Raw genomic sequence first — 27,157 nt, forward strand, 5'->3', positions numbered from 1 at the left:
CCGCTGAGCCGAGAGCCCGATGCGATGCGGGGCTCAATCCCAGGACCCCGAGACCACAACCTAAGCTGAAGGCAGAGGCTTAACCCATTGAGCCACCCAGGCGCCCCCTGCTTCCTTTTATTTGCATTTACCTACTGTACTTTTGCCCATCTTTTGCTTTTAGCTTTTTGAAAGTTACCTTGTTTTGGGTGTGTCTCTGAATAGGTCTTGATTTGGGTTTGGGTATGTGATATAATCTGAAGGGTTTGTTTTAATTAGTAAATTTAGCCCATTTTTATCTATTTGATATGCAGACATATTTGATCTTAGTACATTTTATGGGTAGCTTTTGATTTAAGGCCTAGTGAAAAATCCTGTTTGTCCTCTCATTCTCTCTCTCTCTCTCCCTCCCGGTGTGTTTCTGGCTTGTGGCCCCCCACTGTGAGCAGTGATGAAATTAGGATAGTTCCTCTTCCTTCTCCTCCCTTCTCTCACAACACAACAATGTGAGTGTACTCGGTACTTAACTTTACAGTTAAAAATGGTTAAGATGGTACATTTTATGTTACTTTGCAACAATTAAGAAAAAGATTCCTGGTTTTAAAAGAAAAACCTTCCTTGTGAATTATTCATTTTATCATTATATTTTACTCTGTTTATTCCTGCTAATGCTTTTGGTCTAAGATTTTTATTTTGTCTGCTATTAACATAAGTACACCAGCTTTTTATAATTAAGATTGCTTGGTATATCTTTTTATTTCTGTTTTCTTTCAGGTTTCTATGCCCTTACTTTTGTCACTTGTCTCATAAATGGCATATAGCTGGATCTTGTGTGGGTGGTTTCTTCATTCAGTTTGAGACTCTGTCTTTTGAACTGGTGAATTTAATCCCATTTACATTTACTTCTATTATTGATACATTGGGATTTATTTCTATTTTGTGCATCCTGTTTACTGTGCCGCTTCTTTCCTGCTCTTCATCGCACCACCATTTCTTTTTAGCTTCTTTATTCCCTTTATTTCCTTTTATATCTTCTATTCTGATATTGTTTACTCTTAAATTTTTAACATCTATTTTCCTGACTTAACAGTCTAAATTTAATCAGCATCTCCCAAACAATACAGGGACCTTAGAATGGTTTAACACCCTCTCCTGCCTTATATGTGTGTTGTTATCCTCTGGTAATTTATTTCCACTTTATTTGTTTGTCTCTAAAAGCAGTCAGCATGGTGGTCATTACTGACAATTACTATTTTATACAGTCATTTCCTGTTTAGATTTACCCACATATTTAACGGTTCTCACTGTTGCTGCTTATATGTTGATCTTTCTTTCTGGATTCTGTTTTCTTCTTCCTGATCAAATTTCCTTGTTTCGTTTTCTTGTAGTAGTTCTCTCCGTAAAGAATCATTACTATAAGAAAACCATCATTTTTTCCTTTAAATAATGGCTTGCTCATTGCTTTCTGGTTTCTCTTGTGTTGAAAGTTCTGCTATAAGTTTAATTATCATTTAAGATATTGGTAATATCTACCCTATAATTGGTTGTACTATTTTTTTCCTTGTCTTTGGTGTTGTCCAAAGTCACTACCACAATCTAAATACAGATTTAGTTTTATTTGCTGTGCTGAAATCTGTGCTTTTTGCCTTCCATTAATTCCAGGGAAATTCCACATGATGTCTTCAAATATTCTCTCCCCTGTTCTTTTTAGTCTGTTCTCCAGCGACTGCTATTAAATGCATGTTTGGCATACTTATCACGTCCCTATGGGGATAACAGGGGCTATCTGTCCCCTGTTGCATGACTTTGACTTCATATTTTTATCTTTTTGTGTCTCTGCAATTAATTTTAAATAATTTCTTCATCTCTTTTTATCTTCTGAGCTGTGCCTATTCTTATGTTTATGCCATTTAATTTTTTATTTCAATGACTTTTTTCATGTTTTTCTCTTTTTACTCACTGTACTTTCAAAAATCTTTTGTTTTCAGTTCCTGCTTTATAACTTTATTTCAAGCATATTTGTTTGTCTTCTTAAAGATTTTATTTATTTATTTGACAGAGAGAGATCACAAGTAGGCAGAGAGGCAGGCAGGTTGGGGGAGGAAGCAGGATCCCCACCAAGCAGGGAGCCCGCTGTGAGCCGAAGGCAGAGGCTTTAACCTACTGAGCTACCCAGGCGTCCCTCAAGCATATTTATTTAATGGGTTTATTTCTACTAATCAAAGTTCCTGGAGGTGGTGACCTGCTGGTGTTTTTTTTTTCTTTTTTTCTTTAGATCTTCTCATCTTCATTCATAAAGATTGATTGTTCCCATGTATGTTTATATTTTTGGATCCTAAGCTTATCTTTAGTACGGTTTTGTCTTTTGAATCCCAGCATGGGATGGATGGAGGGTGTGTCCCTCCAGAGTGGCTTTGCAGTTGGCTGTGCCAGGTGTTTTAGGAATATCACAAGCTTAGAGCTAATTTTGAATTAATATCTCAGCTTAGCAGTTCGTGTAGGTAAGGGTAAAGTCAAACCCAAACCTGCCTGAGGACAGGCCCCTTTCCTCCAGCTGCCTCTGTAGCACCACAGGTGCATTTACTGAGTAGTTTAGCCTCAGACTCACAGACCAAAAAAAAGGCTGTCATCTACTATGGTGTCTTCATGTCATTGAGAGGCCCAGCAGCCACAGCCTCTGTTATCCTTTCTACCATTTAGGGTGTGTATGACTGTCACCCATGAGAGCCTCAAGTATCTGTAGGTCCCTTTGATACAGAAAAGTCATAGCTCCTTTTTACCATCAGTTTCCTTTTCCAATAAAAATTAGAAGGATTTTCATTTCCAAGCCTCTTTTGAGAAAGCAAGATTAATGCAATGAAAATCAGAACATCTAATTAACAAATTTAACCACAAACCAAAGAAATTTTGATGCATCAGTTAAACCATTTATCATAGGCCAGCAGCGTTTCAAATGATGGAGCGTCTACTGACCGTCTTTCAATTCCTTCAGACGCTCCTGTGAAGCCAGAAGCAGTGCTGTCGGTCCCGGCCCCACCCACTACAGTTTTCTTGTGGGAACCATGGTGCCAGATCCCCAGCGCTTTTCTTTTTGTCTTGGTTTTGCCACAGAAGGAACAAGTATTTGGCATGCTGGCTTATTTCCGTCCTCACCAGTTTCCTGAGGGAGGCACCATTGCAGAGCCCATGTTTACCGATGATTCTGACCTTCTTAGTACATTTAACCATGTCACCACAAACTAGGTCTGGGCCCAGGAGAGAGCTCCCACCAGTTTCCTTTTGTTTTTTAAATATGGAATGCTTCACGAATTTGCGTGTCAGCCTTGTGCAGGAGCCATGCTAACCTTCTTGTATCGTTCCAGTTTCAGTATATGTTCTCTGCATAGAGCCCCCTGCCAGTTTTATTCTACTGTGCTTGTCACCCCAAACCAGATGCAGTCCCACACAACAAAGGAAGCACACACAGCACTACCCATTTATGTTAACTGGCAGGTTCCCAGTTCCCACTGGAAACTACTGTGTGAAACCAAGGTCATTCTAAGGCTGGCTTGCTTCAGTCCAGGCCTAGTGTTAACCCTTTACGTTCAGGCTGAAAAACAGCTTGGATTCTATGGGGTTCTCAGTTCTAACTTTCCACTCTGTCTTCTGCCCTGCCTGAATATTAGAATCCCTCCATTACCAAGACTGCCTGCTCCGAGCTTCCTTCACCAAGGGCAGGCTCAGGGTATCACCCTTTGTTTTTGGCCCTGGTAATTCCTCTTGCTTCCTTGAGAAGTTCATTTCAGCTTTCGGTTTGAAAAGATGTTTGCTCCGCCTTATCAAGCATTTGCAGATATTTTTAACATTTCTAAGTATTAATAGAAGATTTTCAAGTTATCTAATCCAAAATATTATATTAGAAGAAAGTTTGAAACAACTCAAACAGTCTGAATTCAAATTCTGACACCCCTTTTCAGCAGTATAATCTTTGGCAAGATACTTGGCCTCCATGAACTTACTCCCAGCATGGTGTCAGGATATTAATACCCACCTCAGGGTGTTGTGGTGAGATTGAATTATTACCAAAGGTAAAGCTCAGAAGCCCTACCATGGTTTCCAAATTTCTGACCCAGCCCCAGCCGAAGACTTCCATGTCTTCTCCCACTTTCCAGACATACTCCAGTATAATAAACTACTTGTTCATCCTAAATTCTTCTTCTTTCTGCCTCCCAAGACTTCATACACTGTGTTCTTTTTTCTTGAACATTCTCCTCCCTTGTTCACCTTCTCCCTAACTCTTGTACTAACCCTTCATCCCTAACCTTAGATATCAGTTCCTCTGTCCCTGCCAATCTCCAAGCCTGGGGTAGGGCCTGTGAGAGCCCCACGTTCTCCTATAACACTTAACATTTGCCATCACAGTTGTTTACTTGTCTGAACATACTTTAGGGGAAGGATTTTGGCTGTTTTGCTCACCATTATATCCCCAGCTCCTAATAAAGAGCCTGGCACACAGCTCAATACATGGTAGTTATTATTTTTATCAGCACCTTCATCTGTCATAATTCTCAAATGTCTGATCGTTGTATAAATAACTCTTAAGTATGCCAAGAAGCTTAGAGTTAAGTTACAAGACCGACAAGGGCATGCATTGTTTCAGAGCCACATTTTCGGCCTTTGTTTTTCACTTATTCAGTCATTTATCCTTTCATACTAGGAACTTACCCAGGAGTGTGATGAAAAGAAATCCCAGTATGATAGCTGTGCAGCAGGCCTCGAAAGCAATCGATCCAAATTAGAACAGGTAAGAAGATGGTTTTTATCTTAACAATTTGGCATAAACTGCCTATGCATGAATGTTTTCATTACATCAACATCAAAAGTTTCCCAAATCTGGACCCTCATCCCTTGAGCCAGTCTCCTAAGCTCCAGAGATCTTTTATTTCTTCAGACTCGATATGTATATACTGAATTCTCTGTACCACACCCACCAAACTCCAGGCCCTCATCATGCAGCTCCTGGAGTCCCACAATAACCCAGACCTGCTCTCCCACTTCCACCCTCTCCTTCCTGAGGTTTTTTCCTCCATAGAGAGCCAAAGAAACCTCTAGAAAACTTAGGCCACCCTTCACTGTCTTCCCATTGCACTTGAAATCTAACTTCCAAACTATGGTCTACAAAGCCCACCTGCCTCTTAAACTTCATGTCCATGTGCTCTGCTCCTCATCCACACGGCCGCAGCCACACTGGCCACCTTCTTGTACATCAAACAGGCCAAGCTTGTTTTCACCTCCTGGCTTTTGTTTGTGCTCTTCTCCCTCTGGGACACTTTGCTTCCAACTCTTTGCCTTGAATCTCTCCTTTTTATCATCAGGTAGCCTAAACGTTACTTCTTCCTAGAGGTCTTCTCTGATCACACTTATGTCTGTTTTCTCTATTTGAATGAGAGCAGGAATCTGTAGTCTCGTTCACTGCTGTGTCCCCAGCACCTAGCACAGAGTTGGGCACGCAGAAGGTACTTAATAAGTGAATAACTGAATCTGTAGGTTTTAGAGTGATATGAATAGTCTCTAGAAAAGATTGCAATCTAGTCTGTTATGGTAAACAAAGTTGTAATCACGAAGAAATTACACTGATGGTGTTTTGTTGTACATTTAAAGTTATCCTCTCTGTGTTTGATTATTATTCTTTCAATAATGTTGCCCATTTAAAATTATATATTGCAGGAAGTCAGGGGACTCCGTGAAGAATGTCTTCAAGAAGAAAGTAGATACCATTACACAAATTGTATGATTAAGGTAAACAAAGAAGATGGACCAAAAACTTTCTGAGATCTTTCTGTATCAAGGACTTAACCAAACACTTGGTCTTTCCACTTAGAACCTAGAAATACAGCTTCGTCGAGCTACCGATGAGATGAAAGCCTATGTCTCTTCTGATCAGCAAGAAAAAAGAAAGGCAATTAGGCAAGTAATTTTGTTGTTTCTATATTGAGTTACTTCATGTTTTCCTCTATAGAAGATTTTTTTACTAAATTTTTTATTTAAATTCCGGAATAGTTAATATACAGTGTTCATTTAGTTTCAGGTATACAATCCAGTGATTCAGCAATTTTATACATTACTCAGTGCTCGTCATGATAGGTATACTCTTAATCCCCATTACCTATTTCACCCATCCCTCCACGTGCTTCCCCTATGGTAACCGTCCGTGTGTTCTTTATAGTTAAGAGTCTGTTTCTTGGTTTGTCTCTCTCTCTCTCTCTTTTTTTCCCCTTTGTTCATTTGTTTCTTAAATTCCACATATGAGTGAAATCAAATGATATTTGTCTTTCTCTGACTGGCTTATTTCACTTAGTGTTATACTCTCTACCTCCATCTATGTTGTTACAAATGGCAAGATTTCGTTGTTTTATGGCTGTCACCTTTAGAAGTTTTATAAACAAGATGGAGTTGCTAAACTACTAAGATTGCAAGTACTTAAATAAGCAGATACTAAGATATTGCTTAGGATTAAATCTTGTTAAACATCTTCCAGATAGTCCAGCCCTACTAAGTAGAAATACACATAATTTTCTTGCTGGCTTGCTTACTTTTTTTTTTTTAATCATGGCATAAAAACCCCATATAACATAAAATTTGCCATTTTTACCAGTTTTAAGTGTATAATTCAGTTGCATTGACATTCACAATGTTGTGCAGCAATCACTAGTATATATAATTCCAACCCTTTTTCCTCACTCCGATCAGAAACTCTTGTAATCATTAAACAGTAACTCCCCATTCTCTCCTCCCCAGAAATACATATAATTTCATGGTTCCTTTTTTATAAGCACTAAGATTGGCCTATTTTTAAAGTCCCACATGGCCTGGACTCTAGTCATCTGCCTGCTCATTGTGTCATGTGTGAGTGTGTTTCAGCTAGAAGCTGTGTGTTTGCAGTGTGCCAGCCTTCAAAACAAGGAAGGGTGTGTAAATACCACCAGTCCTTATATGGTGATTTTTTGGTAATCCAAGATTACAGCATACAGTAATAAATCAAATGCTGCCTGAAAAAAAATGCATTTATGTTTGAATTGCTAGTTGTGACAAAATGCAGTAATTGAATAAGATAAGCTTTCTTTGCCCCTTACCACAATTCAGATGTTTCACTTTTACCATCCAGTAAGAGCTCAAAACAGATTCACATTTATTCTAGATTGTACTTGAGATTTTTAGTGGCATTTACATTAATGTTACAAAAAGGAAATCTAATAAATGGAATGTTGCAGAGTCTAATTTTTTAAGTATATAATGCACTGGAATGCAAGCCAGACTGAACATGTCCTATAAATAGAACAATTTTTCTTCTAATACTCTGACATATTAAACATATTAAATGTACTTATTCACATTCTTTCATTGAATGTAACCTTTGCTCAAATAAATCTGTATGGTCAGTGGTAATATTTTACAAATGTGAGAAATTACATTTATCCTTAAAAAAAAAGTTGTAGAAATTAATTTTCATTTCTTCCAAAGTTACAGTATAAGTAGTAAAGAAGGTAATATTGCCCCTGAACTATTGGTTTTCTGGCCAGATACTCTTCTTCATCATTTTAAAAATCATCATAAAGCTGTACCATTCCTTTGTTTTCCTATAGAAAAGATATTTTTCCCTGGCTAGAGTAGTACCTAGGAATATTATGAATAAAATGGAGTTAATTGTACTCTAAATTCATTGATATGTATTTAAAATATTATTATTATTATAGACACAATATTTTTATTATTATCCCATTTTCTACTTTTATGATACTTTCAAGTAAGACCAATGGTCTAAGGAATTAGCATGACTTTGAAAGATTGCAAATTTTTATTTAAAGAGGCAGGATGTTTTATTTTGAAGTACTAAAGAGGGACTCATAAAATTTCTTTCTAGCCCGTTTTTTCCAGTTCTGAGTTTTGTGACCTTGGGCAAATCATTTCTTCACCTATAAAATAAGGAAAACAATTTATACCACCGAAGATCAAGTTAAATATAATGCATGTAGCAGTGTTTTAGAAATTACATAGTATGAACTCCTAGAGGACAAGGACTCTGTCTTGTTTTCTTCCTGAAACCCCAGGGCATGCTTGGTACATAACAGGTGCTCCATAATTATTTCTTGAATGAATTCATCAAATAAATTTTAAAATTACACATTAGCGTTATATGGTAAAAGAACATGAGCCTTAAGATGTCTTGATTAAATACAGATGGAAATTCTAGGGCGCCTGGGTAGCTCAGTGGGTTAAGCCTCTGCCTTCTGCTCAAGTCATGATCTCGGGGTCCTGAGATCGAGCCCCCCATCGGGCTCTCTGCTCAGCAGGGAGCCTGCTTTCCCCCACCCTTTCTGCCTGCCTTTCTGCCTTCTTGTGATATGTCTGTCAAATAAATAAAAATCTTTTTAAAAAACCCAATAAATATAGATGGAAATTCTAAAACAGTTTGGACATTTCGCAGTTCTAGGGTAATAAATGAATTATTTAAAGCTATCCAAACTTGGGGTGTCTGGGTTGCTCAGCAAGTTAAGCTGCCGACTCTTGATTTTGGTTCAGGTCATGATCTCAGGGTTGTGAGATCAAGCCCCAGGAGCCTGCTTAAGAGTCTCTCTCTCTTCCCCACCCCCCCTCCAATACATACATACATACATCTATCTGAACTTATTTTTTTTTAAAGAATATATCATTTATATTCTCCTAGCTATTTTTCACTGGAGAGCTAGAAAGTTAAACAGGTTGACTTAGTGCCTCATAAATTTTAAAGTCAAAATAAAGTTTCCTCAAGATTGTGTTTATTCTTTTCCACCCTCATTTCCATATCTAAATTCTGCCTTCAATTCAGCTCTATAAGGACTTTGAGTATTTTTTTTATATTTATTGGTTTATATGAGAGAGAGTGGGGGCAGGGAGAGGGGGAGAGGGAGAGAAAGCCTCAAGCAGACTCCACATGAGCACGGGGACCCTTGCAGTGCTGGATCCCAGGACCCCGAGGTAATGACTTCAGCCAAAACCAAGAGTCAGGCGCTTAATCAACTGAGCCACTCAGGCATCCCAAGGACTAGGGGTACTTTTGATTCCCACATCGCTCCAGTCTAGTCACATTTACCTCTCTTTTTGCATGAATGCAGATCTTCCTTCTTTTAAGCTGCTGGAATTTCTCTTTGTGGTTTATGAGTTCTTAGATTTCCAGTTATGTGTTATTTAACTTCTTACTTACTACAATGTAGCTTTATACAGAAACACTGTCTTTTTCTGTTTAGATTTGAGGTCTAAAGTCTCTTGTATCTTCTTTGTCATTGGTCCCTTTGTCCTCATGCTTCGACCTTTGTCCTTAACACTTTATATATCACTTTTTGTTTTGTGGAGTATTACAATATAATTATACTTTTGGGGCACCTGGCTGGTTCAGTTGGTAGAGTGCATGAGTCTTGATCTTGGAGTTATAGGTTTCAGCCCTACATTGTGTGTGGAGACTACTTAAAAAAAAATTTTAAATCATAAAATATAATATATATGTATAATTATACTTTTGTTTAAAAACAGTGCAATGTTATTTGTTTTTTTAATTTTTATTTGAAAATTACAGGTTTTTTAGTTTATGAAAGAAATACTTATAAACACAATAGTAACCATTATGAAGTATAGTACACAAAAACTGAATGTTGCCCACATTCCATGCCTCAGAAATGCCTATTGTTAATATTTTCATGTAGGAGCACCTGGGTGGTTCAGTCAGTTGAGCATCTGACTCTCGATTTTGGCTCAGGTCATGATCTCAGGGTTGTGAGATCAAGCCCCATGCAGGGCTTCATGCTCAGCAGAGAGTCTGCTCATCCCTCTCTGTCTGCTTCTACCCCCACATGTACTCTGTATCTCTCTCAAGTAAATAAAATATTTTTAAAAATAAAAATATTTTGGTGTATAATTACTCCATATTCTTTTCCCATGCATTTGCATGTGTGTGTGTTAACAAGTGCATGGGAAAATTTTATGTGTGTGTGCATACAAAAATCAGGTTAAACTACATATACAGTTTTTCTCTTAATTATATGTCTAAAATTCTATTTCAGGGCGCCTGGGTGGCTCAGTGGGTTAAGGCCTCTGCCTTCGGCTTGGGCCCTGATCCCAGGGTCCTGGGATCAAGCCCTGAGTCAGGCTTTCTGCTCAGCAGGGAACCTGCTTCCTCCTCTCTCTCTTCCTGCCTCTCTGCCTACTTGTGATCTATCTGTCAAATAAATAAATAAAAATCTTTAAAAATTGTTTTTAAAAATTCTATTTCAGTATTTATAGATCTACTCCCTCCTTTTTATAACTCTGTATTATTCCTTTGAATGGATGTGCCATAATTTATTTAAATATTTCCCCATCTATTGACATCTAACTCTGTTTGCAGATCTTCACTATTAAAAGCAATGGTGAAGTAAATAGTCTTTACGTTTATCTAAAGTTCTGAGAGTTTTTCTTTAGGATGACTGCCTAGAAGTAACATTGCAGGATTATATGTTATTTAATGTTTATTTAAAATGTTTATCCTTTCTCCTTTCTACAAACCTCTTCAAAAATAAAGTGTGACTAGGGTGCCTGGCTGGCATACTCAGAAAAGCATGCAACTCTATCTCTGAGCTGAGTTTGAGCCCCACATTGGGTGATGAGATTACCTAAATAAATTAAAACTTTAAAAAATAATAAAAAAAAAAATAAAATGTGGCTTAAGCAAGAGTGTTACCATTGTTTTAAGTGTAAATTAACCAGAAATAGTACTTAACATTTTAGTTCTCTTAATTTCTTATGCAGTGGTTTGTGGGTTTTTCCCCATAAATTACTATTTACTAGAAGAACTGACTAAAGATGGGGAAAGAGAGTGTAATGATTTTCATTCTGATTCCAGTACTCTAACCTATCTATATTGTCTAATATATTTAGATTGACAAGTTAATTTATAATTTAGTTGCATGATCAAATCAACTGAGGTAAATTGAAACTAAATCATTATGTTTATCCCCTAGGGAGCAGTATACAAAAAATATTGCTGAACAGGAAAACCTTGGAAAGGTAAGAATGTATTATTTATTTTTTTTAATTGTGTCTAATTCAGGCTTTCAGTATGTGGTTTTGACATTGTCATTCTTTTTAAAGGGTTATAGTACAGTTTTCAAAGGGAAATTGGATCTTAATCTCTTGCAAAGATGAAGACTCTTCTTTAGAAATTTATGTGTGTGTGCATATAAAAGTGAAGGGACATGGATTTTTGGAGAAAAATCTAGTTTTGTTTAGGGAGGAGTTTATGAGAAGTTTCTGAATAAGAAACAAAACTGCCACATTTAATGAACTACAAGTTTTCAGATAATTCTCAGGTATCTCTTTATTAGATAAGTACAAGTTCATTTATTTAATAAACACAAAGCTAATTACTATTAACTGGACACTGTTCCATGACCTTTACAAGCACTGATTCATCAAAAAACCTTCCTTTTCATATTCAGCTCCTTCCCTGCCAGTCTCACGAAAGCAGGCATATGCTTATGTGATTAATCTTATTTTCCAGTTCTCTGAGCCATTCCTAGTAGAAGAGGTGGTAGATAGTAAAGGTCTTGAACATCAGGGCTTCAGTGACCCAATTCACTGATTATTTTAACTGGCTTCATAAAGCAACACATTTGGACAATCATTTTAAAGACACCAGTTCTGTCATTGTTTTTTTTGTTTTTTTTAAAGATCTGAATTTATCAACAACTCAGGGCCAGTGTCCTTATTTACATTTTCTTTTTTTTTTTTTAATGTTTTTTGAGGGGCACCTGGGTGGCTCAGTGGGTTAAAAGCCTCTGCCTTCGGCTCGGGTCATGATCCCAGGATCCTGGGATCGAGCCCCGCATCAGGCGCTCTGCTCAGCAGGGAGCCTGTTTCCTCCTCTCTCTCTCTGCCTGCATCTCTGCCTACTTGTGATCTCTGTCCGTCAAATAAATAAATAAAATCTTTAAAAAAAAAAAGTTTTTTGAGAGAGAGTGCAAATGGGGGGGAGGGGCAGAGGGAGAGGGAGAGAGAGAGAGAATTTTAAGCATGCTCCACATTCAGCATGGAGCCCAATGTGGGGCTGAAGTTTGTAACCCTGAGATCACGACTTGAGCTGAAATCAACAGCTGGGTGCCCAACCAACCACGCAAACACTCCTCCCCTTTTTTTTTTTTTTTTAAGTTTTATTTTTTTGTGGGAGAGGCACAGCGAGAGAGGAAGAAAGAATCTTAAAACAGACTCTATGCTGAGTACAGAGCCTGATGTGGGGCTCAATCACATGACCCTGAGATCACAGCCTGAGCAAAACTAAGAGTCAGTTGCTCAACCAACTGCGCCACCCAAGAGCCCCTTTATTTACATTTTCTAATTTGAATTATTATTAAAAACATACATGTATGTATGTATGCTTTTACATACGTGCTGTAATAGCTCCCATAAACCTGTAAGTAATATTCTAAAGTTAAACTTCAGGGAAAAAATTGTATGGAAAACAATGGCATGACTTTTTTTTTCAAAGATTTTATTTACTTTTTTGGGAGAGTGAGCGAGAGAATACGAGCAGGGGGAGAGGGAAAGGCAGAGGGAGAGGGAGAAGCAGACTCCCTGCTGAGCAGGTGCCCAACAATGGCATCATTATTAAGTACACTTTCATAAAGTGTTTTGAAAAAGACTCTTAAAAACTAAATAATGTATAAAGACATTTAGTATAGAAAATTTCAAGCTTTATAAGTAAATAATGTAATGAATTCATGTGTAACCATCACCCACCTTCGTTATTACACTCATGACCAGTCAGTTAAGCATCTGCCTTCAGGTCAGGTCATGATCCCGGGGTACTGCAATCAAGCCCCGCATTGGGCTCCCTGCTCAGCAGAGAGCCTACTCCTCCCCCTCCCGCCACCCTTCCCCTTCCTTGTGCTCTCTCTCCCTCACTCTCTCTCAAATAAGTAAGTAAGTAAGTCAATAAATAAGTAAAATCAAAAAAAAAAAAAAAAAGAAAGGAAACCTTAAAGCTGATTTCCTCCATTCTAGTAGAGAAATTGTGTGTTCTGTGCACCCTCTTCCCTTTATGGGATGACATGCCATACTCGAAAGGAAAAAAAGAACTAAGTTCATGCTTGAAAACACATATTTGAATCAAGTTGTAAGCATTCATAGAGATTTTTGGGTTTTAGGATTTAGTATGATTGTCAATAATTTGCTTTCCTCTAAACATTTCATATGTTAGGTAATGTATTTTTTCATATGAAAACATTTCTCTATTTTATTTTGAAAAGTATGTGGATGGATGCTTTGTGTAGAGAAATATTTATCAAATCTGAATCCTTTTAAAGACCCAAATGTAGTTGCTAAATCTAAATAAAGATTATTCTTTCACCTTCCAGGGTGGTGTTTTATTGCAGGGTCTTTGCAAAAAGGTAACAGCACTCTGACAAGTATATTTTGGCAAAAGGAGACATTGATCAGCTCATGCCCCAATCGTCAGTCTGTATCATTTAAGAAACAAAGTTCCTCAGTCCTCTCATTCCTAGAGTAGATCTAATTTTTTTTCTTTCCAAATGCTCTTTCTTTTTTTTTTCATTTTTTAAAATTAAAATCAATTAACATATAGTATATTATTGGTTTCAGAGGTGGAGGTCAGTGATTCATCAGTCTTACATAACACTCAGGGCTCATTACATCATGTGCCCTCCTTAATGTTCAACACCCAATTACCCATCCCCCTACCTCTCCCTTCCAGCAACCCTCAGTTTGTTTCCCATGATTATGAGTCTCTTGACCGGGGGGTGGGGTGGGGGGGGAGTCTCTTATGGTTTGTCTCCCTCTCTGGTTTCATATTTTATTTTTTCCTCTCTTCCCCTGTGATCCGCTGTTTTAATTCCACATACCAGTGAGATAGAGTAGATCTAAATTTTTAAGGAAAACACCAAACCTAGCCTTTAAAAGTGATGATAGCCTAAGTCTTCCAAACCAGCATAGACTGGACATCCATAGACCTCCTCAGGCCAACCTGCTTTCTGGAATTAAACCAGCCTATAGTGCTGCAGTTCACACTACCATACACTAGAATTTGCTTTCCTAAGTACTGTGGAGTACTGTGCTGAAGGTTACAACTCTCCTCACCCCCACTATATCACCTCCCCTTTAAAGAATCCTGAAATCTGTGACAAGTATTCTTCTACATTGTAACTATCAACAAAATAAATCTGTATCAAGTCACAGTAACATTAAAAATAAATTATATAGGGGCGCCTGGGTGGCTCAGTGGGTTGGGCCTCTGCCTTCGGCTCAGGTCATGGTCTCAGGGTCCTGGGATCGAGCCCCACATCGGGCTCTCTGCTCAGCAGAGAGCCTGCTTCCCTTCCTCTCTCTCTCTCTGCCTGCCTCTCTGCCTACTTGTGATCTCTGTCTGTCAAATAACTCAATCTTTAAAAAAATAAATAAATAAATTATATACTAAGGCGGTTGTATACAAAAAGTTAAAGGTTTCAAACACACACGGTTATGAAGCACATTAAATTCAATATTGCTCACACAGACAGTGCCCACATGCAGTCTTCAGTTTCTTTAAATAACTTATAGGTTGTTAGGATTTTTGACAAGGAAATTATTCCAGTGATATAAGAAAATTTATAGTTAAGTAGTACCTTAATCTTAAAATCATGCTAAGAACTCTTAAAATTCTGGATCTGTCTTACTACTTTTGTTTTAGTTCATGAAGATAAAAATGTTTGTTTTAAGATAATTTATTTTTAAGGTTTGTTTTTTTTTAAGATTTTACTTATTTGACAGAGAGAGACACAGCAAGAGAGGGAGCACAAGCAGTGAAAAAAGGGAGAGGAAGAGGGAGAAGCAGGCTTCCCGCTGAGCAGGGAGCCCAATGCTCCCAGAAATCATGACCTGAGCTGAAGGCAGATGCTTGACCAACTGAGCCACCCAGGCATCCCTGTTTTTAAGTTTTTGTTTAAATTCCAGTTAGTTAACATATGGTGTAATATTAGTTTCAGGTGGACAGTAGTGATTCAACACTTCCATACAACACCCAGTGCTCTTCACAAGTGCCCTCCTTACTCCGCATCAACTATTCAGCCCATCCTCCCACCCCCCTCCCTTCTGGTAACCACCAGTTTGTTCTCTACAGTTCAGAGTCTGTTTCTTGGTTCGCCTTTCTTACTCTTTTTTTTTTTTTTTTTTTTTTTTTTTTTGGTAACACAGACTTAAATAGATGTATTTGCATTCCAGGTATTGTGTCAAAACTTTGCTAGTTACATTTAAATTCTGTTTTCTTTTTGTTTATATTTTATTTGTTTTTGAGAGAAAGAAAGCCTGGGCGCAAGCACAAGCAAGGGGAAGGGGCAGAAGCAGAATCCCTGATAAGCAGGGAGCCCCTACATGGGGGCTCAATCAGTAGGCCCCTGGGATCATGACCTGGGCTGAAGGCAAGCACTTAACTGACTGAGCCACCCAGTAACCCCTAAATTCTATTTTTTTTAAAGATTTTATTTATTTATTTGACAGAGATCACAAGTAGGCAGAGAGGCAGGCGGGGGTGGGGGGTGGGGTGGGAAGCAGGCTCCCCGCTGAGCAGAGAGCCCTGCAGGACTCAATCCCAGGACCCTGAGATCATGACCTAAGCCGAAGGCAGAGGCTTAACCCACTGAGCCGCCGAGGCACCTGTATTTTCTTAATTCTGCATTGTTTCCTGTTGCTGTTTGCTGTTAACTTTGCTTTCATTAGCCATGGCTGAGGAGGGCAGTTTTGAATCTGGTCCTAAGCTTAGTTTAGCCTCTTATTTGGGCAAGTACCAAGGACGAGCCTTCTCATCTGTGTCCTTAGATCAACTATTAGATGAACCGTATACAATAGAGGAAAGGATGGGGACATTTCTGTGTGACCTGCTTCCGTGTCTTTGCTTATTTTTCTGTCCTTGGTGATTTCTCACACTCAGTGTTACTGTGTACATTTCTGTCACACTGTTTCCTGATGTGTGTACTCTCATCATCTTTGTTTTCCCCTGACTACCCACCTGCCTTCCTTTCCCTCTTTCTTCCTTCCTCTCATTATCTCTGACTTTCTGCTATGCCTCTTTTCAGTCACCCTTTCTGAATTTGCCCTAATACAGGACCAAAGTATATTTTTATAATTCAATGAGACATTTTCTTATTCCTGTTTATAATTTTAGAGTCTGTGAGTAGAACAGTTTTGACAGATGGAATCACGTAGGCTATTAGTAACAAAAGTAATTCTGGGGGCACCTGGCTGACTTGGTTGGTAGAGCATGAGACTCTGAATCTCAGGGCTGTGAGTTCAAGCCCCACGCTGGGCATGGAGCCTACTTAAAAATAAATAAAAATAAAAACAACTCTGATAAGGATATGGCTTATTTAATAGTGTACTTTTTTAAAAATCACAAAACCGTCTTCCTGAAGAATATATGCATACAATTTTATTTATTTGGGTGCACATAGTGCACACAAAAATTCAGGAAAGAATATGCTATTTAATAATAATAACAATGTATAACATATGGTAGTTTATCAAGTATTTCCAGATCTATTATGTCATGTAAAAAAATAACCTATGGGGCCCCTGGGTGGCTCAGTCGGTTAAGCAACTGCCTTCAGCTCAGGTTATGATCCCCAGGTCCTGGGATGGAGCCCTGAGTCAGGTGCCCTACTCAGCAGGGAGTCTGCTTCTCCCTCTGCCTTACCCCCTGCTCATGCTTTCTCTCACTCTCTTGCTCATGTTCTCTCTCTCAAATAAATAAATAAAATCTTTAAAAATAATTACAATAATCTTATAAGGTAGATAATTTTATATCATTATCCCCTTTTATTACCCTTAATTGACAATTGAGAGAAGTGAGGTCCAGAGAAATTGTCTTACAGCTCGTGACAAAGCCAAGTTTGAAACAAAAGTCTTCGGACTGCAAAATCTGCATTCTTTTTCCCATACCATGATACTGTTCCATTTTCCTGATTCCCTTTATTTTCCCCTCCCTTTCTTTTATATTTTTCTATTCTTTTTAACTTCAAGCTTCCTGCATCTTTCATCAGTTTAACTTTTATCATCTTAGCTTTCATACATCTCAGAAGAACTGGTTTAGTTCACTGTTACTCATTAGATGTACAAAAAGCAGACCATGTTCTTCTGATGATAGCAATAGAAGTAAATCCCTGCAACTGAGATTTAATCATTCTTGATTTTTTTTTTTTTTTTTTATGGTAGAAACTCCGAGAAAAACAAAAAGCTGTACGAGAAAGTCATGGTCCAAATATGAAACAAGCGAAAATGTGGCGTGATTTTGAGCAGTTGATGGAATGTAAGAAACAGTGCTTTCTGAAACAACAAAGCCAAACTCCCATGGGTCAGGTAATTCAGGAGGGCGGGGAAGACCGGCTGGTGCTCTGAATCTGTGTGCCATCATGTGGGGTTTTAGTTGATACTACTAGATATAAGCATAATCCCGTAATTTATTTCTTTTCTGGAAAGTGATTTGTACAACATTCTGTTTTCAGGTTAACCATTCCTATTAAGTTGCCTTGGAAGGTAATGTTAAGGTAGATTTAGGTTTTAAAGTTTTTTAATATGAAAAACGGCTTTTATTGTTTTGCTTAGTTTAGAGATTAGCGGTGTCTTAGGAGTTTTATGAGACAGGAGACTAAATTTACTCTCTGTAAATGTAAACATATGTCCATTAAGAAGCGTGTAGTTTTTTAAAAATGTAATAACCCGATGGCTTAATGTTCTTAATCTTTTTTTTAACTTTAGAGGAATCTTTTAGGAACTAATATCTCTTGTTTTGAAGAAACATTTATCTGAAGTTCAGCAATTCCTACAGTTTCAATTCAGTTTCTCTTTCTTCTGTAAAATTCAAGAAAATTTGCTATTTTGAATAACATATTTGTTCTGTCTGAATTATTTAAAGGCAAATAAAACTTGATGTACGTATGTATGATGACTATTTATTTTTGAATTATATAGCTGTGTCAAATTATTTTTTTTAACTATTCATGTTATAATATTGTATTAAATTTGAGGATTATCACTTATTTTCACCCAAAATCTAATATAGTATTTAGGTCTTGAGGACTTTTATTTTAAATATAAAAAGTAGTCATAGAATATAGAAATTATCATGTGGTAAAAAGCTACAGTAGGATTCCAAGTGAAATTCAAGCATCCAAAGTGCTTCTGATTTCTGCTTCATTTGGACAGGGTACTTGAAGATTTCTTTTATTATTCCTTAAAGAAAGATACTAAATTCATATGCTACCTTGTACTTCATTTCAGTTTCATTATACTTTTTAAAATGTCTTCCTTTAAGGGTGTCTAGATGGTGCAGTTGATTAAGTATCTGACTCTTGGTTTCAGCTCAGGTCATGATCTCAGGGTCCTGAGATCAAGCCCCGCATCAGGCTCCACGCTCAGCACAGTCTTCTTGGAACTTCCTCTCTGTACACTCCTCTACCCTGTCCTTGCTTTCTCTTTCTCTCTCTCTCTAAAATTTAAAAAAAAAAAAAATTCTTTAAAAAAATGTCTTCTCTTTAGATTTGAAAAACTCCGATTTCAAATCATTAGCATGTCCATCTTGGGTTAGTAATTCTCGGTAGCTATCCTGGGGATGGCAGTGAGAGGCAAAGAACATTTCAGTGAAGAAAGTTGTTTCTACCCCATGCAAAACATGCGAACTTGATTATGACTTTGGATCTTTTTGTTTCCAAGTGTGTTCTACTCTTACTTTATGTTTGAAAGCTTCTTCCTTGGTAATTGGATAAACTTACCAACAGGGAGAGTATTGGTAACTCTAGAAGCTATGGCAAGAAAAGATTAGCTCCATCAGAGCAAAGAAGAACTTACCAAGAAAGTGTGGAAAGAAACTTTCTTTTAATAAATTTCAAGAAAAAAAAGAAGACTTTTAATATTATTATTATTATGTGGTTTCAGTCTGGTTCTTAGCTTACTTTAGCCTCTTATTTGGTCAAGTATCAGCTACCAGAATTCTTATTTGTGCCTTTAGATCAACAACTAGATCCACCAGATATTAAACGAGGGAAGGCTGTGTTTCAGTGTGGAAACAAACCTTTCTTAATTCAATAAATCAGTTTTTGAACACTGAGGTAGTTGTATTTATTCAGTGTCGGCTACTGGCTTGTTATTTTTAAGCCAGTGGCAAGTGATGTTCCTTTAACCAGAATATGAATTCCTTTGCAAGTATTTGAAAAAGACTAGAAGTCCCTCACAGAAATGAAACAGCATTTTATTCCCATAGGGAAAGTCAGCTTCTAAGATTATTAAGCTTGGTGATTAATTTTTTTAGCCTTCACTATTCTTGCTGCTCTTCTCTTAATTTTAAAAATCATTAATGACAGATACTCCAAGGAATGCTTATAATTCTGATTTGATTATTGCTTGCCATCTTTATTCCACACAGAAAGAATATGTGGATTAAACACTAGGCAGCTCCAAAATTACTTTATTAACTGAAGCAGAACATCATTATTACTTCAAGAAAAGCAAATTGAAAAAAAAACCTGAGAGTACAAAGTTATTTATAGTTTTTATGTAACATTGGACATTTAGTAATGCATCTTAATGGGTTTTATACAGTGACTTTCCGCTCATTTTGTGATTTGATTGGAACATTAAAAAGCTCTGACTAACTCTGACAGTTTTTGACAGCTGGCAATTACAGAAGAGCTTATTGCATTTTTCCTTCAGGATTGATACTCTAGCTGGCTAATTGATGAGAGTACTTAATCATTTTGGAAAATAATCTGTCTTCCACATGATGGCCCAAATAAAGAAGAAGAATGTAGCCTGTGAAATCTGCTTTTGGGTTCATGGATTTGCTCCTCCTAGGACTCGGTGTTGCCAACTGTTGCATGGGACTGACTATATAAACTGTAAATTTCAAAAGGCCACTGCTTATCTTGTGTTCTATATTAGTTCAGGAAATAATCCAACTTTAAAGGTTGTCCTTTAAGAACAATCTTATAATAGGATAATATCTTTTTAATATCTAAATCCAAGATCATGTATTTTTCCGGTCCAGAGAGTGTACCAGAAGGGTCTTAGAACATTGTTCAAAGGCTTGTGGAAATCAAACCAGATCTTGGAAATTACAGAACACTTAACTTTCTTCTTTAGATTAATACTTTCTATCATTTTGCTTTAGTTCAGTAGGCAGCAATAGTAAAAGGAGCCATTTCGTTAAACTGTCAAATCCAAATGTATCATTCTGCCTTGTTAGTTTATATAACATATATAAATTTTCTGGAAAATTTTTAGGTCTGTGCATATTCCAAGTATGATTATTTCTTAACTTTTTAGGCTAACATGATACAGAGCACCTTTTGGTAATTGGACTAAAAAGAAGAAACTGAATTTGTTGCTCAACTAAAAATACACAAATGTGCTGAATGCTTCTGAATTGAATTTGAAAATATGCACAAACGCATAACTTGCCAAAGCTGCCTTTACAAAGGCAAAATCCAGTTTGTATTGAAAAGTGACTTCCTATGGAGATGTGTGTCTTATAGAAACCTCTCTGTCATACACAGGCATATACCCTACAGTTAGTGACTAACAAGCATGAATCAAAGGCTTGTTTCTACAAATGGTTCTAGGCGCTTACATCATTCCTCTTGTTTGGCATGAAGGAGTGTTTAGCCCTAGGGAGTGGGTAAGTAAGCAGCCTGATGATTAACTTCCATTAAACCTGGTTATTTTAATAACTTATACATTGTAGTGAAAGTAAGATCTAGATTGTGTATACAAGGAATCCTTCATTTTTAAACAATCTGTGGCAGCCAGGAGATTTTTTTTTTAAAGTTGCACTTTTATTAAATATGTAATTGTGTCTCTACCCAGAAGGAGCTGCTGGCTTAGCTCCTCCTCCCTTTCCTTTTAATGAGAACAGTTTAATTAGAGCTGTTTCGTGTATGGCAGCCAAGCATGAGGGAAGCATTTTATCCAGGAAGGATAGAGGTCATTCAGAGTTATCTGTATGTTTTCAATCTTTGACTCTCCTGTCTTAAGACAATATAAGAAAGAGTAAGTTGGCTGTAACTGTTATTCATTCCCATCCCAGCCTTATAAAAGAAATAAAAACTGAAACACAGAATCCAAACAAGTATTTTTTAAAAGATTTTATTTATTTATTTGACAGAGATCACAAGTAGGCAGAGAGGCAGGCAGAGAGAGAGGGGGAAGCAGGTTCCCCTCTGAGCAGAGAGCCCGATGGAGGGCTCCACCCCAGGACCCTGAGATCATGACCTGAACCGAAGGTAGAGGCTTTAACCCACTGAGCCACCCAGGTGCCCCCAAACAAGTATTTTTCAAAAGACTTGGACGAACATATGCTTTCTGCTCCCATGCTCCCTCTCTTGGCAAACTGGAAGTACTTTCTCAGCAAATGTAATTTCACAATTTCCTCTCTAGAATTGCCGAGAGCTTGAGTCACCAAACTCGGTTTACTGCTATGGAAATTCACTATTCAGATAGAACACAGGAGGAAATTAAGGAATTCTGTTTTTCAGTGACAGGATTAGTTCCCACCTCAGTTCAGAGGGTCCCAGCAGGGTCCTGGCAGGGCTGCTGCTCTCTGCCCTGTGCACGGTAACCTAGTAAAGAGCCGCGGCATTCTGGGGCTGGAAAGGAAGCTCAGAATAATTCGGGTAATCATGTATTAAATTGGGACCTTTGAGAGCTCTCTTTCACCCTCTCAACAGTGCAGAAATCAGCACTGCGCCGCTCGTAGCAAATCACTTTCCAGCCTCAGTGGAGTAACCGCAATGCGGCTCACTCCTCACGAGGGAGCCTGTCTCATTGTTAAAGAGCACCGCCTGATTAGTTTCTGGGTTCTAAAAATGAAGCAAACTTACAGAGGGAGGACATTTTTTTTAGAAACAGCAGTTTGGCAAAGTGAGACTGAACCAATTTTACTCCCTGAAGCTTTGTAATCATAATCATTATTGAGCACTTAGAATGGACCAGATACTGTCCTAAGTGCTTCATGTGTCTGAACTAATGGAACTCTCGCAATAACCCCAGGAGGTAAATACTATTATCTCCATTGAGTAGATGAGGAAGCAGGCACAGACAGGCTTCCACGGTATTAATGCAGCTACTAACTGTGGGCAGAGCCGGGGCCTAAAGCCTGTGCTCTTCACTCCTGTGCTGTATGAACTACAGTGCGACCCATGTATCAGACTCAGGCTGATGTCCATTTAATGAACTATAATATGTGTGAAATTAGAGCTCTTTCTTATTTTTTTAAAGATTTTATTTATTTATTTGACAGAGACAGAGAGAGGGCACACGCAGGCAGAGGGAGAGAGAGAAGCAGGCTCCCCACCAAGCTAGGAGCCTGATGCAGGACTCGATCCCAGGACCCCGGGATCATGACCTGAGCTGAAGGCAGCCGCCCAACCAACTGAGCCACCCAGGTGTCCCATAGAGTTCTTTTTTAAAAATGTGCTCACTTACTGTACCTAAGAGGAAAAAAAACTTTAGTAAATGAGTAAAAATGAATTCTACCATCCAGATATGGGAATTATGCTAAAAACGAGTGTCAAGAAAGAAGTAATACTTTAAGACATAGAACAAATGGAAGCTGTATCGGTTATAATTTAAATCTTTCTGTAAAAGTGTTAAAATCATATATGTCTTTTGTTGCTGGACATATACATAGATTCCAGTTTTTTTTTAATTTTGTGAACAATGCTGCAATGGAACTTAAAAACTGAAATACAATACAATACTTGAAATTTGAAATACAGTATTAAGCAAACCACTAAGTTTATTTAATTTGGTCAAATCCAGAATCCATTGAATTGTTTTATAGACATTTCTTGCCTTCCTCTATGAAAATGCCAAGGCTAAACCAAAGAAGTTAGCAAGATATTACTTGATTAATTGGAGAAGGAAATTGTAAATTCATTTATTTATTTGCAAATATTTATTGCGTATCTTCTGTGTGCTTGACATTGTGCTAAGTGATAAAATATAAAGTAAATGTAACCTGGTTTTGGCTTACAAAGAGCTCACAGACTAGAAGACTCTAATATTATGTAGCAAAAATTAAAGTTCTTTTATGTATAAAAAGAACTAGGAGCTCAGAGGAAGAAGCAATTAATCCTGACACAGGAGACTGAGAAAAGACTAATGGGAGAGGTGGGACTTGAGCTGGGTTCATAAGAAGGAGTTAAGATTTCAATAGCCATGGGAAAGGAGGAAGACATAAAGACATTTAGTAACAGGGCACGCTCAGGAAATGACAAGTCTAGTGGCTCAGAAAGTTACCCAGATACATTAGAGAGAGAAATGAGCTCCTGTCGTGCCAAGCCCTTGTGCTGTGTAATCTGATGGGATATGCGCTCAGCTACACTCTACGAAAAGGTATAGTAAGTGTATAAGACATGGCCCCATCCTTAACAGAACTAACAATAAATTAAACAGTAGCGGGGCGCCTGGGTGGCTCAGTGGGTTAAGCCGCTGCCTTCGGCTCAGGTCATGATCTCAGGGTCCTGGGATCGAGCCCCGCATCGGGCTCTCTGCTCAGCAGGGAGCCTGCTTCCTCCTCTCTCTCTCTACCTGCCTCTCTGCCTGCTTGTGATCTCTCTCTGTCAAATAAATAAATAAAATCTTTAAAAAAAAAAAAAAAATAAACAGTAGCAAACATACCAAAACCTAGTAATCAAGTGCTAAATTCTGTAGTGCTATCAAAATTCAATCACAACAGAGATTTAGAGAAGACTAAAGGGTCAAAGTGGAGTCCAGGAGGTCTTGTCCAAGAGGGAGGAATGATCAGGGCCTGGAAAGATGAGGATTTGGACAGGTGAATGGAAGAGTGTGAGAGCACCTCAGGGATGAAACCGGCAGGTGATCATTGGCCCTTTCCTGCATCCAGCTCTGTATCAAGCACATCAAGCAGGAAAGGTATGGCCTCCCCTTTCAGGGAACTTGAAGTCTTAGTTACCAAGATGAGAAATGTAACCAATAATTGAAGCAGTCTTCAGCATTGGATTATCCAGTAAGCAAATTGATACACTCTGAATTTTCTGCAAGTGTTTGATATTTCAGAGATCAAAGAAGTTTTCATTAGAAAAATCAGAACTAGGGGCACCTGGGTGGAACAGTCGGTTAAGCATCTGCTTTCAGCTCAGGTCATGATCCCAAGGTTCTGGGATCAGATCCCACACCGGTCTTCCTGCTCAGTGGGGAGCCTGCTTTTCCTTCTGCCTCTGCTGCTCCCCCTGCTTGTGGTCTCTTGCTCTCCTTTCAAATAAATAAAATCTTTAAAAAGAAGAAAAGAAAAGAAAAATCAGAACTATTAGATTTCCTTATACTTTTCTCAGAGTTTAGGGTCTCTAAAAGTTTCAGTGCAGGTTTTTGGAATGGGATCAAGTTTAACAGATCTAAAGGCAAAAAGAAAAAAAAAAAAAAAAAACTTTGGGCTGGAACAATTTGGGTAGGCTGGAGATGCAGGTACAAGTTAAAACCCTTCTGCACACGAGGGCAGAATGTGGTATCTTCAGGTACTAACCAGGCAAGACCAGAGGGAATCGGGAATAATTTGGAGATGGAAACCAAATTGCTGAAGGTTTTGAGGTGGTGCAGTCATGAGTCATGTCCATTTGGTGTATGATAACTGGGAGTTGTTAATATCCCTGCTGCTCCTTGAACACTCGAAGAAATGAGAGACTCACTGCATTGTAGAGAATGACAGATGATCGCTGCCACAGGAGACTGCTAACATGGACTAAGTATGTTCTTTTTTCCATGACAGAGGAGAGGCAATAAGCCAATTATTTATTTCTTTGCATTTAGGGGGATTTTTTTTTTACCCTAACTCAAAGTTTCAGCATTTTATTCTTTTTTTTTTTTAATATTTTATTTATTTATTTGACAGACAAATCACAAGGAGGCAGAGAGGCAGGCAGAGAGAGAGAGTGGGGGGGGGAAGCAGGCTCCCTGCTGAGCAGAGAGCCCGATGTGGGGCTCGATCTCAGGACCCTGAGATCATGACCCGAGCCGAAGGCAGAGGCATTAACCCACTGAGCCACCCAGGCGCCCCATCAGCATTTTATTCTTTGATTCAGGTTACTCTGTGTCATCTCTATGTTGAGATGACATACCACTTTTTTGTTCCATGTAACATTTTCAGATGTGTGAAAAGGATTTGATAATTCCAAGGAATTGAGCTTAGAGACAGTATATTTAAGAGTTCTGCTTCTGTTGAGAGACATTTTTATGAGTTTAGATGATTCTCTATATATTAAAAAATGTGAGAGAAAATTCAGAGCTGGTGTTTAACTGTGCTTTCTTTCTTTTTCTTGAGAGTAGGAAAAAGAACTCCTTTTTGTTGTAGTTAATTGCCAAGTCACCAAGGAGAGCCTCCACGCTTGAAGAGACCCACTTGCTAGTGACTTGGCAGTGTCAAACAAATGTTCAACTTTTATTCTGACACTTCTTGAAGAATTTGATTGAAACTATATATGTCCAGATAACACTCAGCAAAGTGCCCTTCTTGCATTTGTTTCAAGATATATTTGGAAACAAGAGAGATGACCTTGGATGCAGCTGCTTTTCCAATTTAGGACTTCTCTCTGGGTCTACTGAATAATTCCCAACATTGAAAATTCAAAGGATGGAAAAACATTTTGGTTACTATATGCCCTAAGTCCCATGATGGAGGATTTTTTCCCCCCAGCAATATGTTCTGCCTCTGAAAGAATGATATATTTAGACCACAAACTCTATGTTAGCTTTCTAACCATCTATTTCAAAATACATTTAGGAACACATTTGCTTTTCATCAGAGCGCCTTTTTGTAATCTAAATTGAGCTGTCCCTGCTTTTTAAAATATTTTAGCATCTGAGAAATAAAAAATAACGAGCGGTTAACCCTTCGCCTTTGCTTTCTGGCATTCAAAATTTGTTCCGAAGCCAGGGTTCATTGTAGCTTGATGTAAGATCTAAAAGAAGACTGGGGAGGCTCTGATATCCCCAGCTAAGGTTATTGCCACCTGTCCAGACGACAATACAAGTCCTGCTAGTCTAACCTCAAGCCTGAAAGCCAAGGTTAGCTTCCAGTTGTATCTACATTTAGCCCACAGAGATGGATGGTTTTAACTGTCATTGAAGTGACGTTCTTTCAGTTACCATTATGCATATTTTGGAGGTTTAAGCAGTTCCATTTTTAATTTATTGTCACAGTCACAGGACAAGACTTAGGTAACCTGTTTGATAAAGCAATTTTACTTTCAAGCAAGTAACTAAGAATTAAGAGTCTGATCATTGTCCTGCACAGCATGTCACCAGAGATAGTAACATTTTCTATTTTCCTATGGTTTCCTAAGATGTTATAGTCAGTCAGAGCATAGAGATGATTACATTGTTAGCAACAATCTCCAGCATATGCAGTACATTAATTCCCAGTAAAATGTGTTAGACACGTGCACACACACACGCACACACATGCACGTGCAGACACAGAAAAACACCATATTATAATACTTCAAAGGATAGCTTATTCTCGACGATTCCTTGTTGCTTGATTTGGAATCAGATCAGTAACATCAACTGTTAGCCACAACGTGAGTGAATTTGAAGAGTCAACAGATTTTTAAAACTATCACCACTGAAGATACTTCTAAAGATGATCCATCCCATCAGACAACAGTCTAATCTTAAATTTTATTTATTTATTTATTTTTTAAAGATTTTATTTATTTATTTGACAGAGAGAGATCACAAGTAGGCAGAGAGGCAGGCAGAGAGAGAGAGGGAAGCAGGCTCTCTGCCGAGCAAAGAGCCTGATGTGGGGCTCGATCCCAGGATCCAGAGATCATGACCTGAGCTGAAGGCAGAGGCTTAACCCACTGAGCCACCCAGGTGCCCCTAATCTTAAATTTTTAATTGTTGTAAATTATTGCCCCGGCCTCGCTTTGCAGTTTCCCAATTCAAAAAATGGTGACTTTTATTTATTTATTTATTTATTTATTTAGATTTTTTATTTATTTATTTGACAGAGAGATCACAAGTAGGCAGAGAGGCAGGCAGAGAGATAGGAGGAAGCAGGCTCCCCGCTGAGCAGAGAGCCCGATGCAGGGCTCCATCCTGGGACCCTGGGATCACAACCCGAGCTGAAGGCAGA

General features: G+C 38.2%; 1 protein-coding gene across 4 annotated transcripts in view; it reads left to right on the forward strand.

The window, feature by feature from the left end:
• The window catches only part of LOC111156388 (intraflagellar transport 81), a 209,352-nt gene extending 191,409 nt beyond the window's left edge, over positions 1-17,943 (forward strand). For 2 of the 4 annotated variants that reach the window (XM_022517230.1, XM_022517231.1), the window contains 5 exons: positions 4,676-4,762; positions 5,686-5,757; positions 5,840-5,929; positions 10,993-11,034; positions 17,224-17,935. In XM_022517230.1, the coding sequence (XP_022372938.1) occupies positions 4,676-4,762; positions 5,686-5,757; positions 5,840-5,929; positions 10,993-11,034; positions 17,224-17,406 (474 nt within the window). In that variant the 3' untranslated portion in view covers positions 17,407-17,935. Of the gene's footprint in view, positions 1-4,675; positions 4,763-5,685; positions 5,758-5,839; positions 5,930-10,988; positions 11,035-17,223 lie in introns of all 4 variants that reach the window. The other 2 variants (XM_022517232.1, XM_022517233.1) reach the window with 2 other exon arrangements.
• The last annotated feature ends 9,214 nt before the right edge of the window (positions 17,944-27,157 follow it).

This window comes from Enhydra lutris, unplaced genomic scaffold, assembly GCF_002288905.1.
Source record: "Enhydra lutris kenyoni isolate GAN:26980312 unplaced genomic scaffold, ASM228890v2 scaffoldscaffold46, whole genome shotgun sequence".
Lineage (NCBI taxonomy): Eukaryota > Metazoa > Chordata > Mammalia > Carnivora > Mustelidae > Enhydra > Enhydra lutris.